This window comes from Erpetoichthys calabaricus, chromosome 1, assembly GCF_900747795.2.
Source record: "Erpetoichthys calabaricus chromosome 1, fErpCal1.3, whole genome shotgun sequence".
NCBI classification, from domain to species: Eukaryota; Metazoa; Chordata; class Cladistia; order Polypteriformes; family Polypteridae; genus Erpetoichthys; species Erpetoichthys calabaricus.
Genome location: NC_041394.2, coordinates 29,913,150 through 29,928,754, shown reverse-complemented (window position 1 = coordinate 29,928,754; position 15,605 = coordinate 29,913,150). Strand labels below are relative to the sequence as shown.

General features: G+C 40.7%; 1 protein-coding gene across 3 annotated transcripts in view; it reads left to right on the top strand.

Annotated features, from left to right (window-relative positions):
* Positions 1-15,605, top strand: part of LOC114648161 (cyclin-dependent kinase-like 1) — a 66,835-nt gene that overhangs the window by 49,500 nt on the left and 1,730 nt on the right. For all 3 annotated transcript variants that reach the window (XM_028797034.2, XM_028797051.2, XM_028797042.2), the window contains 2 exons: positions 918-974; positions 3,760-3,918. In XM_028797034.2, the coding sequence (XP_028652867.1) occupies positions 918-974; positions 3,760-3,918 (216 nt within the window). The remainder of the gene's footprint in view (positions 1-917; positions 975-3,759; positions 3,919-15,605) is intronic.

The window sequence follows — 15,605 nt, the reverse complement described above, 5'->3', positions numbered from 1 at the left end:
TCCCTGAAAATATACAATATTAAAATCACTCGGAGCTCATTCCTGGGTTTCTGAGAGAACAGACTCAAATACGAATTCAGAAGAAGGTTGTTGTTATGGGGGTTTCCTTTTGATTTAGCCAGCCTTACCCTCGAAATGATGTGCTTGTGCCATCCATGCTGTTAACTAACTAGAGCCGCAATGCTAGTCTTGGCAGGGTGGCATTTATGATGTTTTACTCCAAAATGAAGAAAAGAAAACTAAATAAATTCTGGATTTATTTCTAAAATATTCAGACAGAACCGTGAACATTTCTTAAATGATGAAATTTCAACCAAATGTTTTCTAGTTGTTGAAGTGAGCATGACCAGAGTTGGCAGCTTCTTCTCTCCTACACAAAAGTACTTGTGTGTAGCAAAATGTTGCTGTTCTGCATGATGCTGATAAGAACTGTGGCTTTTGTTTGGGGACTATGTGCCTATGTATGATGTGATTTGTCAGTTTAAGATATTCAATGGGCTGTGATGGACTGCCACCACATCCAGGGTTTATTCCTGCCTTGTGCCCGATGCTAGCAGGAATAGGCTCCAGCAACCCCCGTGCCACTGGTCTGAATTAAGAAAGTTAGAAAATTACATGACCTATTCTATGTGACAACTTTGTATGGAGCTAATTGTATATTACTCAGTACCAGAGTGAGATTTCACTGTTCACCCACCACTGGGTGATTAGATTAGATTAGATTAGATTAGATTAGATTAGATTAGATTAGATTAGATTAGATTAGATTAGATTAGATTAGGTTTGGCACACTGGTGAGAGTCTGGCTCTTTGACATTGTGATTACTAAACCTCGTACCTTTCAGATTAAGTTTACTAAAATTAAATTCTCAGTCTTTCTGTCTTGTTTACAACTAAACATTTTTTTTCATCCCCAGGAGCCCCTAGAGAAACGTTTCCATAATGCCTCCCCACAGGCTCTTTGTGTGATGAAGGTAATATTCAGTTAGTCTTTATGGTGCATTATGATAAAGCATGTTACAGCAAAATTAAGAACAGTACTGTGAATGAACAACAGCACGGTGAACTGAGAAATCATTAAATGAATAGTGGCCATGGAGATGAGCTCAACACTAGCTATTAGTAATCCATTTTCTTTGATTTTTCCCAAAAACAATCAATTGGCAAATCAAATGTCTGTTTATTCCACTAAAATGTATTCTTAACCAAAGAAAGTTGTAGGGGTTGGGATCCCATTCAAGATTCATTGGCCAGAACAGTCACAGGTGGTTGTATATAAATGCAGAAATTGGAGGTCACAGAGTACAAAACTAACATTTTTAAGAAGTCACATTGTGTAGATAAAATTTAACTTGACAAATCAGGGCTAACAATGTTAAGCTTTAAACCATACATTTGCCAATTCAGTTCCTGCCCTGTTTGATCCTGAGAGAGCCACTTCATCTTCTTGTACTCTTGATTAAAAAAAGATAAACATCCAAGCTGGTATTCTGTATCTCAATATGTACGTTGCTATAGATAAAATATTGAAACAAATACATTAAAATAAGAATTTATTGTTGACAGTGCTAGTCAATGTGTCATTTTATAAAAAAGAACCCACCCCAAGTAGACTGTTTCAGTCTGTGTGTATTGTGACCAGCAGAGGATGCTACTGAGCCCCTAAACCCTGAGACACAACTACACGGCACTGTCCTGGGTTCAAATGGAAGATGTTTTTATTTTACAATATCTTCACAGACCTCCAAATTCTTTTCCACATCAGTATATTACAATATGTTCTCTTTGTCTCCTTTCACACGTCCCACGTAGTCTCATCCACTCTCCTTCCTTCTCTGACTGCTCATACAGGAATCAGTCAACATATAGCAAATGATGTTGGGGGGTGGATTAACTATGAAGGAAGAACAGTTGTTCATAACTGTGAGCTTTGATTCATGAATGTCTAATAATTTTTCCTCTGATCATGACACCAGGTAAATTGTTGAAAGTTTAGGAATAAAAAACTATTTTAAGATACATGACTTATTTTCACCCTTTACGGATTTCTAGCTACTAATATGCAAGTCATATCACAGAGCTGCACTTATATATAGTAAACTACAGGGGGCGCTATGGCTCCCCAAACACCCAACACAAACAGGCTTCGGCACAAGTACTAAGCACAAAGAGTTTTTATTGTGGAAACTCTTCCAAAGCGAGCATTTCCCACACCACAACCACAATTGCAGTTTCAATATAGCACATAGCAATACTCTGTAATTGTCTGTCATCTCTCCATTGTCTTCTCTCTCTCTCTCTGCCTTCTCTGCTCCTCCGGCAAGCTTCATCTGCCTCCTCCAGACTGTGTAACACCCGGAAGCACTTCCAGAGTCCTGAAGCTGTGGCTCAGAAGCACTTCTGGGTGTTGTTGGAGCCCAAAAATATAGGGCTTGCCAAACCCCTCAGCACTCCCTGGTGGCTCCCACGGAACCCAACAGAGCTAAGTTGGGAAAGGCTTGGACATTAGTACTAAGCACAAAAAGCTTTTATTGTGGAAACACTTCCAAAGCAAGCATTTCCCACACCACAACCACAATTGCAGTTTCAATATAGCACACAGCAATGCTCTGTAATTGTCTGTCATCTCTCCATTGTCTTATCTCTCTCTCTCTCTCTCTGCCTTCTCTGCTCCTCTGGCAAGCTTCATCTGCCTCCTCCAGACTGTGTAACACCCGGAAGCACTTCCAGAGTCCTGAAGCTGTGGCTCAGAAGCACTTCTGGGTGTTGCTGGAGCCCAAAAATATAGGGCTTGCCAAACCCCTCAGCACTCTCTGGTGGCTCCCACGGAACCCAACAGGGCTAAGTTGGGAAACTCTATTTCCAAAGATACCCTATAGGAATCCGTGGCAATGTTGTAATCTGGGGGGACTACCATCTAGCGTCCAGGGTGAGACAAAACCATGTACCACTGTCAGTATTTTGAGGAGACATGCAAATTACACTTCATTGTTCTAGGTGCACATTACAATAAACTTGAACTTGAAGTGTAAAATGAATTGTCTTTCACATGTGATGGATGGCCAGGGCCATTACCCAGCTGGGACACCAGCTGGGTTGAAGTACTGAGGGAGAGAGCATGTTTGGGGCATTATCTTCCCTGGGATACTAGAGGGCATCCCCACTGGGTTGCTGCAGCATCACGGATTTCTACAGGGCACGCTGGGAGTTGATCTTTGGAGCGACCCTTTTGGGTTCTGTGGGCACTGCTAGGGGGTGCTACAGGTACGACTGAGCACTTTGTGGTAGCGCTTCCACCTCACCCAGAAGTGATGCCGGAAGAAGGTCGTGGAACACTTGGAGCACCTTCGGGTGCCCTATAAAAGGAGCCAGCTGGCACTACTCAAAGAGCCAGAGTCAGGAGGAGGTTGACAAAGCTTGCCAGGAGGATTGGAGACGGAAAAAATAAGAGAGGGGGGAAGAGAAAAGGAAGAAGGAGAAAACCGTGCTTTGTACTGTGTAAGGTGCTTGTGAACTGTGCTGTAAAGGTGGGAAGCGGGGGCAAGGTGTTTTCCACAAAGAAAAAATAAAACCTGTGTGCTAAAACTTGTGTCTGCAACTGTTGTGCTGGGTGTTTGGGGAGCTCTGCACCCCCTGGTATTCACACACACGTTCTAATTTTATAGCCCCTCACAAGATGTTCAAAATTCTTATCTGGAGTAGGAAATGGGATGCAAGTTAAACATAGCATGAACTCTAATGTTCTGTCTGTCTTTGCAGGCCTGCTTAGTAATGGATCCAGCTGGCCGCATGTCTTGTGAGGCGTTGCTGGACCTGCCCTACTTTGAAAGCCAGCGAATTGATGAAGCAGATAATGGAGCTCGGGATACTGACCGCATTAAAGGCAAACATGAAAAGGCCATACGGCGGAGGGCTCTGGTAAGATTTGGCAGACATCTGTCTTATTCTTCCTTTTTGCAATTATTGTTTAACTTGAGTGGAAGGCCAAATCCAGGAAGGCCCACCAAAGAAAGATTTTCTTAATATACATGCGTCATGTAAAACATAGAATCAAGAGATCTGCAGCCATCTGTCTTCTGAAATGGTTAAACTTTAGTTAATTTCTATATCCTTAAACTTCTTAAAGGAGGCAGTGTATTGTCAGTTTAGAAGAGGACCATCTACTACTTCTGAGTGAGAAGCTCTGATGACCTGATTGTGTGTTGCTGACTGTTCCCTTCTAAGCTTTCGATGTTCATTGGAAAAATGTTAAGATCACATTTCATCAAATGTGGCTGCATTTTTTTGCATTTCTCAAAAATATACCCCTGCATCGCTGGCAATGTCGGTGTGATAATATTTGGCCTGGATGTTTCCATGTTGCACCTTGTAGACCCCTATAGCCTTATCTTTTTTCAGTCCCATTAGTTTCATATTGCTGCCCAATTTGACCACTTTCATGTCTGATGATAAAGACGGGGTGAGCCTTCTAATCTATATTACTAAACGAAGGTTGTATATATGCACGGACGCAGGACGACGGATGCAGGACGCATCGAAGCGCACGCGCACTGCGACTCAGCGCCCCAGAGTCAAACCCAGTGGCTTCCCAGACTCAGTAGGTAGCGCCCAAACAACACAACACAACCTGTAAACTAAACTTCAGGTCACAACACAACCGCCACCCGAACGCGCACACCACCGCATATAAAACCTTCGTTTAGTAATGTTTACGAAGGTTGTATATATGCACTGATGCCGAGCGCAACCCATGCCAAAAGCGCACGCGCACTCGCACAGCGCCCAACAGTCAAACCCAGCGGCTTCCCAAAGTCAGTAAGTGGCGCCCAAACAACACAACACTACCTGTAAACTAAACTTGACGTAAAGCGTGCATGCCAACAAGTTGCCATGGTGACATGTTTAAACATAGACATAGAATAACTAGACGCCTCATGACTAGCAGAATCGTACGTCAACGTCGCCGCCATATTGTGAGTGGCACTGCTGTGGAGTGAAGTAATGAATAATGTGCTGCTTGGGATTGTACAAACCGCTGTACGCTCCAAACCAGATCCCGGGGGATTACATTTCATAGGTAAGGCTGAACAATTGTTTTGGTTATATTTGGCCGTTAGAAAATCCCGTTTTATGATCTTTACTTTAGCTAAGCCAGGCTAAGCTAGCAAAGCTATGCATTTATGTGCTCAAGTGAGCCTCCAAACAACGTTTTGGCTAAACGTATTTAGTCACTAACTATGTAGATTGTTGTTAGCTGTTAACATTTCTCAAACTTGATGATGTTTTTTCTCAAGGAGCACATTGAGGAAACACAGTTTGAAATTGACAACCATCATTTTATGCTCATGTCTTTAGTTGTGTCTGTCTTCCACAAACTAAGGCTGCACCATATTGCCAGACTGAATACTCCCAAATTACAAGATCTGAGTGAGCGAGAGGAGTGTAAGTCTGGAGGAGATCAGTGAGGTTGTGGAGAGCTTTAAATGTTAAGAGCGGTATTTAGTATTGTATTCTGTAGTTAATAGGGAGCCAGTGAAGTTGAGAGAGAACAGGTGTAATATGTTCAGTGGATTTAGAACAGCAGGATATTATCCTGGCAGCAAAATTTTGAAGAAGTTCTAAGCGACTGATAAGTTTTTGTGGGATGCCAGATAGAATACTATTACAGTAATCCATACGTGACGTGACTCGGGCATTAAACAATACTTCAGTACTGTGTTGCGAAAAACAGGACAAAGTCTGGAAATGTTTCGAAGATAGAAGAAGGCAGTCCCCGAAATGTTACTTATATGGGAGGAATGGTTAATAATAATAATAATTATAATTATTATTATTTAATAATTGCCATTTTTAGTGTATAAATGGATATAAATAATTGCATTTAAACGAACAGATACAAAATCTGTTGTATGTAAACGATACTGTTTTAAATGTTATTGTTTTTTCATCACAAAACCCGGTTTCCACGTCTACCTGTATTAGTTTAAATGGCACTTTTGCCACTCGCAATAAGGCTGACGTATCGTGTCTACTGGGAAACACAGTGAATGCGGCGTCTATCTATATATGTGTATGTATTTAAACTAGAGGTAGTGGTGACTACTGACAGTGCCGGCAGTCAGCTACTCCACAGTGCCTGCAGTCAGGGGTTCAATTATGATTCCTAACAGCAAACGACTTCTAGCTAACAACACATCCATAGAAAAACAAACACGAGACTGCATGGATAAAAACAATGAATGAAGGTGCCTACAACGCGCTTCTGAAACACCAGAACCAAACGAGTCATGACTCCAAAAAGAAACAGCTTTACTACAAATATATTTATTTCATTAAATGAAAACTTTCCCAGGACGCTCCCACCCTCCATGATCTTACATCCCTACAAAGATTGGAGGGAACAGAAAGTAATTGCCATTCTTGGATTTGCGATTCTTTAGAGAATCAGGGGTTTACTGGTTAAAGGAGAAAGAGTCAAAAGAGAACTGCAGTCCAGCTCAATGCACAATAACCAAAAATATGTGAGTAATCTCAGCAGACTGAGACTTCTGGCTGAAAAATAGCTATTGCCAGAGTCAGAGAGTAATTTTTTGTAGGAGGGGTCTGTCCTTATCTAAAGCTGGTTCCGATTTGAATTTGGATTTCTGGTGTCTGTCTTCATTATATATAGAACCAGAAGACTAAAAGAAACAGGACTTCTGGTAGTAGGGCAGAAGTGATGTCAGTATATTTCTGGGGGTGTCCTCCTACATTCTATAAGCAAGAAAGAAAAGGACTTTAAGGACTGTGTTGCACCCTCACCCCTCCGTCAGTTTCAACTGATTCAGAACCCATGAAGCACTCCATTGTCTGGCAGTCTGTAATGAGGGTAGGGCTGACGTTTGCTTAATTTCACTTGGTAAAGCACATGCTTTTAGAGATCTTCTTTCTACAATATCCAAGTCAAGTCTTCTGAAGATGTATCATTTGAGCGTCACTGAACAACAGTCATGTGCATCACACTTTAACACCACCCTTTATACAATGACCTGTAAGTTACAAGATGTGACTAAAATGTGGGGGCTATTGATGACTGACTTCAAATTGCAATGTTATAGCTGTTTCAGTGTATTCGATGTAGATATAATAACTCATGAATCAGCCAATTTTAATGTGTTTGACAAAGGGTGTTTAATATGTATCATCCCAGCTTAGGACACTTAATGTGTTTAGCCACAATTTAAAATAAGCAATGTTACCAGGAACGCTTTTAATATACTTCATCACTTTTTATAATTTGTGGTTTTCAGTAGAATTTTGGCATGAAAATTGTGGTGAATCAGAATTCAAGCAATTACAATACAAAAGCCATTGGTGATTTTTACAAACCGCAGTTAACGTGTTTTATCATATTTTAAATAAAGTGATTTTACAGAAGGTTTACAGTATGTTTAATCACAGTTTAAGGTGTAATGTATTTTTACTGAAGGGGGCAGCATGATGGGGCAGTTGTGGAACTGGTGCCTTGCAGTAAGTCAACCAGAGTTCACGTCTCGGGTCCTCCCTGTGTGCAGTTTACATGTTCTCCCCATGTCTGCGTGGGTTTCCTCTGGGTGCTCCAGTATCCTCCAACTATCCAAAGACATGCAGGTTAGGTGAATTGGTGACACTAGCGTGTGTTTGGTGTGTGGGTGTTTGTGTGTGGTGTCGCCCTGCGATGGAATACCGTCTTGTCCAGGGTTTATTCTGGCCTTGCACACTATACTAGCTGGGATGATCTCCAGCACACCCCACAAACCTGGTCTAGATTAGAAGTGGGTTAAAAAATGACATGACATGGCCATATTGTGATTTTACAAAAAGCTTTTAGTGTGTTCAGTCACAATGATTTTACAAAAGGCATGTCATGATTTTCTTTGGATTAAAGAGTACAGATTTTAATCGAAGGCATTCACCATATTTTTCCATTAATCAGTTGTCTCCTTCATGGTTGCTGCTTTCAGTCCAAAACCTTTTTTTAACAAAGCACTCCATTAAGTTTCTTAGCTGCTGTAAAAGACATGAATTGAAAGTGCTATGGGTGTGCAGAGTTACAAGTTGGACTGAAACCCAGACGACTTTATAACCCTTCGCTGATGGTTTGGCCCTCACATGACCTAAGGTGCCTGCTAAGATGGTGTCCGAGCTAAAAAGAGAAGCTTGATGAACATTTTAGCTAAGTTGAAGTGTGAATTATTTAGGGAGCCTTAGTGACGTGATAGCGGTGGAAAAATAAAAACCTTTTGAGTCCAGCAAGAAGCTGAGAAGACTCAAGGCCAAATGGCAGCTTTCCTGGCAAGCTCCACCTGGGTAGACATGTCTGAAACTCCTGATCACCGTCTTGTAACTTTTGGCCAGTTGCCTACTGAAGATATTTCCATCAGGCACTGTGGAGTAGGACAATTCTAAGGATGGACCCTGTTACTGGATATGTTACTCTAACTTGACCCACAGAACACCATGTACAGTGCATTCAGAAAGTATTTGAGTCCCTTCATTTTCTGCACACATTATTGTGTTGTAGATTTAATTTAAATGGATACATTTGCAATTTTTACCCACCGATCTACACTCAATAACCCATAATGACCCATAAGTAAAAACATGTTCAGAAACATTTGCAAATTTATTCAAAACCTAAAACTGAAATCCTTCATTCATTTACTGTAGGTAAATGACCCTTTTCTATGGTACTCAAAGTTAAGGTCAGGTCCATCTGTGGCAAAATGAATTGACTGAACATCATTTAGAAAGGCACACACCTGTGTGTAGAAGAGCCCACAATTCACACTGTATGTCAGGATAAAAACAAAGCCATCAGACCCAAGGACCTCTGTGTAGACCTTTGTGATCAATTTGTGGTGTAGATAAGGTCAAGGAGATAAAATCATTTCTAAAGCTTTTGTGGCGTAGATTAGTTCAAGGAGATGAAATCATTTCTAAAGCTCTCAGTATTCCCAGGAACACAGTGGCCTCAATAGTTGTGAAATCAAAGAATTTTAGAACCTCCGTGACTCTTCCTAGAGTTGGCTGTCTGGTCAAACTGAGTAACTGGACAAGAAGGTCCTTGATCATGGAGAACCCAGTGGTAACTTCAACAGAGCTTAAGAAGCTCTATGCTGAGATGGGAGAACTTGTTAAAAGGAAAACCATCGCAGCAGCACTCCATCAATCAGGTGTTAATGGTACAGTGGCTAGATGGAAGCAACCTCTGATTAGAGTAATAGCTCACCTTTCACCACAACAATGACTTGGAGTGTACAGCCAAGGCAACACTGGAATAGCTTTGTGGCAAGCAAGTCTCTTACTGTCCTTGAGTGACACAGCCCAAGCTCAGACTTAAACACCATAGAACATCTGTAGAGAGCCCTGAGGATGGCAGCTTACAGATGCTTCCTACCCAAACTAATGGAGTTCGAGAAGATCTGCCAGGAAAAATGGGAATGCCCAAATGGAGCTGTAAAAAACTTGTAGAGACTTAACAATGAAGGTGCAAAGCTGGAATTGCTTCCAAAGGGGCTTCTAAAAAGTACTGAATTAAAGGTCTGAATACTTACAAGAATAACAGATTTCAGTTTTAGATTTTTTTTATAAATTTGCAAAGCCTTCTGAAAAGAAGTTCTCACTTTGTCATTATGGGATTTTGAGTGTAGATTTGTGAGAAATATTGACATACAGTCATATGAAAAAGTTTGGGAACCCCTCTTAATTCTTTGGGTTTTTGTTTATCATTGGCTGAGCTTTCAAAGTAGCAACTTCCTTTTAATATATGACATGCCTTATGGAAACAGTAGTATTTCCGCGGTGACATAAAGTTTATTGGATTAACAGAAAACATGCAATATGCATCATAACAAAATTAGACAGGTGCATAAATTTGGGCACCCCAACAGAGATATTACATCAATACTTAGTTGAGCTTCCTTTTGCAAATATAACAGCCTCTAGACGCCTCTTATAGCCTTTGATGAGTGTCTAGATTCTGGATGGAGGTATTTCTGACCATTCTTCCATACAAAATCTCTCAAGTTCAGTTAAATTTGATGGCTGCCGAGCATGGACAGCCTGCTTCAAATCATCCCATAGATTTTCGATGATATTCAAGTCAGGGGACTGTGACGGCCATTCCAGAACATTGTACTTCTCCGTCTGCATGAATGCCTTTGTAGATTTCAAACTGTGTTTTGGGTCATTGTCTTGTTGGAATATCCAACACCTGCGTAACTTCAACTTTGTGACTGATGCTTGAACATTACCCTGAAGAATTTGTTGATATTGGGTTCAATTCATCTGACCCTTGACTTTAACAAGGGCCCCAGTCCCTGAACTAGCCACACAGCCCTACAGCATGATGGAACCTCCACCAAATTTGACAGTAGATAGCAGGTGCTTTTCTTGAAATGCGGTGTTCTTCTTCTGCCATGCAAAGCACTTTTTGTTCTGACCAAATAAGTCAATTTTTGTCTCATCAGTCCAAGCACTTTGCTCCTAAATGAATCTGGCTTGTCTAAATTAGCATTTGCATACAACAAGCGACTCTGTTTGTGGCTTGAGTGCAGAAAGGGCTTCTTTCTCATCACCCTGCCATATAGATGTTCTTTTGTATTGTAGAACGATGTACAGATACACCATCTGCAGCAAGATGTTCTTGCAGGTCTTTGGAGTTGATCTGTGGGTTGTCTGTAACCATTCTCACAATCCTGCTCATATGCCGCTCCTGTATTTTTCTTGACCTGCCAGACCTGCTGGGTTTAACAGTAACTGTGCCTGTGGCCTTCCATTTCCTGATTACATTCCTTACAGTTGAAACTGACAGTTTAAACCTCTGAGATAGCTTTTTGTAGCCTTCCCCTAAACCCTGAGACTGAACAATCTTTGTTTTCAGATCTTTTGAGAGTTGCTTTGAGGATCCCATGCTGTCACTCTTGAGAGGAGAGTCAAAGGGAAGCACAACTTGCAATTGACCACCTTAAATACCTTTATATCTCACAATTGGACACACCTGTCTATGAAGTTCAAGGCTTAACGAGCTAATCCCACCAATTTGGTGTTGCAAGTAATCAGCATTGAGCAGTTATATGCATTCAAATCAGCAAAATTACAAGGGGACCCACATTTTTGCACAGCCAGTTTTTCACATTTGATTTAATTTCATACAACTAAATACTGCTTCACTAAAAATCTTTGTTCAGAAAACACCCCAGTACTCAGATGTTGCTAGGAAATGAAAAAAGACATACCACTGTTATCTTTTTTGTTGAAAGTAGAGTCAATTATTATGCAGGCTGAGAGGGGTTCCCAAACTTTTTTATGTGACTGTATGTATTAATTTAAAGTTAAGTCTTCAATAAAGTGTGTAGAAACTGAACAGGTCTGAGTATTTCTCAATCCATTGTACATATCAAAGCACATAATGTTGCTGCTATAAGATGCTATACATGTACAGTAACTCAGCAGCATTGCTTGGTGGGACATAAGGTTTGGTACTGGCTAATCAGGCAGCATCTGGTATAGTTGAGCCTGACTTTTTATAAGCTAAGAGGTCCTCTAATGTTCATGCCCATAGTCCAATGACATGGTCACTGATGTTTTACAGATTTGGAAGGCAGATGTTTTGAGGCACCATGGAGTGTGGCATGTTGATTAGCACATGCAAGTAAGAACTTCACTGTAATCTGCACATGTGACAATAAAGATCGTATAAACTGTTTGTCATCCGCATGTTTCTGTGCTGTTCACAGTTGACCCTGGTGCTGCCAAGAGAGAGCTTCCCACTGCCTTTATTGTAATTGCACTGCTTGTTTAGTCAAGTTGATAGTCTTTCTTATAATTTAGAATATTCTTCAGGATCCTTCCTTTAATGGCTGCTTTGCCTTGCTGTTTGTGGGGATAGTGTAACATGTCTGTTTTGATAAAGGTGTAAGGTGTGCTTGTGTTTCTGCTCAGGGAGACACCCACCATCAGCCACACAATCATCCTGAGATGACAGAAGAGCTTGAACTCAGGACTCAATAGCAGCCTGTCATGACATTTAACTGAAAGAACATCTCATAGAGGTAGGGTGGCTGCTATGTAACCCAAACACACTGAGCTGACATGAGCATTGCTGTCACATAGAGGAGAGCCCACAGCTATGTGAGAAATGCTTTCACAGTTAGCAGTGCAACTGGCCATTAAGGTGACACAGCTCTCTTTTAGCAAAGTGGCATATCAAGCTGCTAGTGAATCCAGTGGCTAGAGTTCCTTTTTGCGACTGCTGTCTGTGGTTGCATATCCTCCCTAGTGAATTCCTAAGCACAGGCCACAATTAACATGGATCAGTTTTTTTAATCCATTTTTCCAGTACAAGGAGTTAGTGCCTATCCTGTCAACAGCAGGTTCAAGGTGCTAGACACCTTCTGAAAGCACTGCTACTTTCACAATGAGTACGTGTGTAGGAAATACTGCTAACAGGGTGAGAGTGGAAATCCTTGAGAAAACCCACACCATCTTATTAAAAACTTATGCAAAGATGGCATCCCAACCAGGAGTTAAGACATCATAGTAAAGATAGGCAACACATATTCGACTTTTTGTAGATGCTTTTGTAAAATCTCAAAAGAACTCATGGGATGGCATTTTATTATGACACCTTTGAATGTGAATTCACAGAAAAAATTGACCTTATGACCACAAAGGGGTTCCCCTGAGCCTCAAACCTAAGACACAATAGTACTGAACATAGTCTTGGGTTCAAATAAAGGATTTTATTTCACAAAATATGAATCCCCAAATGTGCAGTAACAACCAACCACAAATACAATCAAGTGTCTTTTCTTTCTCTCCTTCCATTCCTTATTTTGAATATTGCCTGCTGCCTCCCAACTCTGAATTGTCCAGGTGAGGTGCCAGGCTTCATTTAAGCTAGATCTGGAAATGCCTTCAGTGACATAGTGTGTCCTTTTGCAAGCAGAGGGAGGACCTCCCCTGACAGCCCCCTCTAACGGCACCCAGGGACCCCGACAGGACTGAACTTCTGGACTGCCCAACTCCCGCATACTCCTGCAGGTGTCCAAACTGGGTTACCTCAGGAGGACCACTGCCAACTGTCATATGGAGGATGGAACTGCTACTGGCCTCTGGCTTCCGCTAGTCCATCCTTTATATACCTCCAGCCAGACAAGAAGTAATTTTATCGCTTAATCCAAGTCAAGGTCACAGGTGCTGAAAAAGATACTGGCAGGACTGGGCACAAGGCATCAAACCACCCCAGACAAGGTGCCAAGCATATTGAAGAACCCACCTGTGAACACACCCAGATAGAGACCATTTGGAATAACTGTTTCAAATCAATTTTATTGTTCAAGATGGAAATTTTTATGAAAACATACAACCTGAATGATTCAATCAGTGGCCATATAGCAAACTTTGCTTCAGTATAACCGAGAGAGAGATGTCAGTATAGTTTTAAGAGTCCATTCGTCTTAATCCAACTAAGGTGTTCTTTAAAAGTATGCGCCACCTTCACGACCAAGCCTTGGTCATCGGGGTGCATTTTAGGTAATGCTGTACTTTTGTCCTCTGACAGTGTGAAGTTTCGACACTTCTCATAGAAAAGCTGTGTATCACCTCTCTGTCTTAAAAGCCATATGTTATCTGCCTCTTTCAAAAGCTGTATGGCATCTGCATCACACTTATAATGGTACTTTCTTTTATACAGTGACTTCATAACTTTTTAGTAATTGATATTAGTCAAAATAAACGGAAGACTGAGAATTTCCCTTGGTCTTACTACCTGATAACCTTAACTTATTTTAAGTTAATAATGAGATATAAGTTAGACAACAAAGTTCCTCAAGACCCCTATTTCACATCTTCATGTACACACTGGTTAGTTTATCTGAAACTTAAAACATATACATTCAAATTAAAAACACTTTTTTTAACCATTTGGTTTATATTTACATATCCTTACCAGAATCTTGTCTTATTTGTATTCAAGAATTCAACACTTTTTTTTAAACACATTGTTATTCCTGTTGTGGATAAAAAAATAGGATAGGCAGATGAAGGTTTGTGGCTGAGTCCGGGAGCACATCAGAACATTAGAACAATCTACATAAATACAGTCCATTCAGCTCAAAAAAGTTTGCAGGTCCTCTCCACTTAATTCTTACAAAATATTAACAAGTCAAGTTTTGAAAGTCCCTGAAGTTCTACTGTCTACTACACTACTTGGTAGCTTATTCCATGTATCTATGGTTCTCTGTGTGAAGAAAAACTTCCTAATGTTTGTACGAACATTCTTAATGAGAGAAACCACAAAAAAATATTAGGTTTACAACATAGAACATAAATCAAATGGCACTTTCTGCTCTATTAATGTTAAGGGTAGAGTGTTAGCGCCCTCTTGTGGGTCTATTAAGAATTATGAGAATAAGTTGTCTGCCTAGGCCAGGGGTGGCCAACTCTGATCCTGGAGAGCCACAGTGGCTGCAGGGTTTTGTTCAAACCCAGTTGCTTAATTAGAAACTAGTCCTCACCAATAACAGATCTTATTTAATTTTATAGCTTGTTAATGTTTTAACTTTACCATGCCAGTTCATTCTTAAATCATAGATTTGACCTGAAGCCTAAAACAGATGAGCAATTTTCAGTTCTTCACTTTCTCTTCAGTTTCCTTCTGAGTTCTTAATTAAACCATATAGTGAATGATGAATGCACACAGGTGAAAATGAAGACAAGATTTAGAACTGCTGCTTCTTTTATCATTTGTATCGTATTGCTAACAAGAAGCAGATAAAACAATGAATTTAAGATTAAAATAAGCAATTAAGGGTTCAAAATCTAAACAAGCGAGACAACTAAAATGAAGCAGAAAAGTATCACTTGAGAAATAAGTGCTTCATCAGCAATGAATGATTTCTCATGAAGCAATTGGGTTTTAACAAAAAACCTGAAGCCACTGCAGCCCTCCAGGACTGACGTTGGTTATCCCTGATTTAAAGGGTCTGAGTCTTAAATAGTAAATACATTAAATAAAATTAATTAGTGGCAAAAACTAGTCACTAATTAAGAAAATAGTTAGAATAAAACCTGTAGCCAGTATGGTTGTCCAGGATCGGTGCTGGCCACCCTTGGCCTAGGCTCTTCTGGTCCAATGACGCCCTGCTTAGCGGCATCACATTTTTTTTTATCCTGGTCAAGTGGAAGAGTTGGGTGTCTTCGGTCCGGTCTTCTTCCACTCTAAGGTGTGAAACAAGTAACGTGAGGAAAATTGTTTCACACATTGGGTTTACCAACATATTACCTTATGAAGGGTCCATGTCGGAGGCTCAAGACTCCTGCTTGTGTGACACTCTCAACTTGTTTAGCTGATGGTTCAGAAGACAAATGGACCCCTTTATCAAAGTGTTCTTAAACTTGGTCCACAATGTTTTCTAAAACTTTTTTCCTCTGTAGCCTTGTAAGCCCATCCTCTGTGACACATTGCTGTGACTTCCTACATGACTCCCCTCCAGTCACCCTTCTCCTAGCCCTTGGTTCATTGTTTGCATTTTGCTTCTGCTAGACTCCTGTTTAAACATACAGGATTACAAGTTATGCTA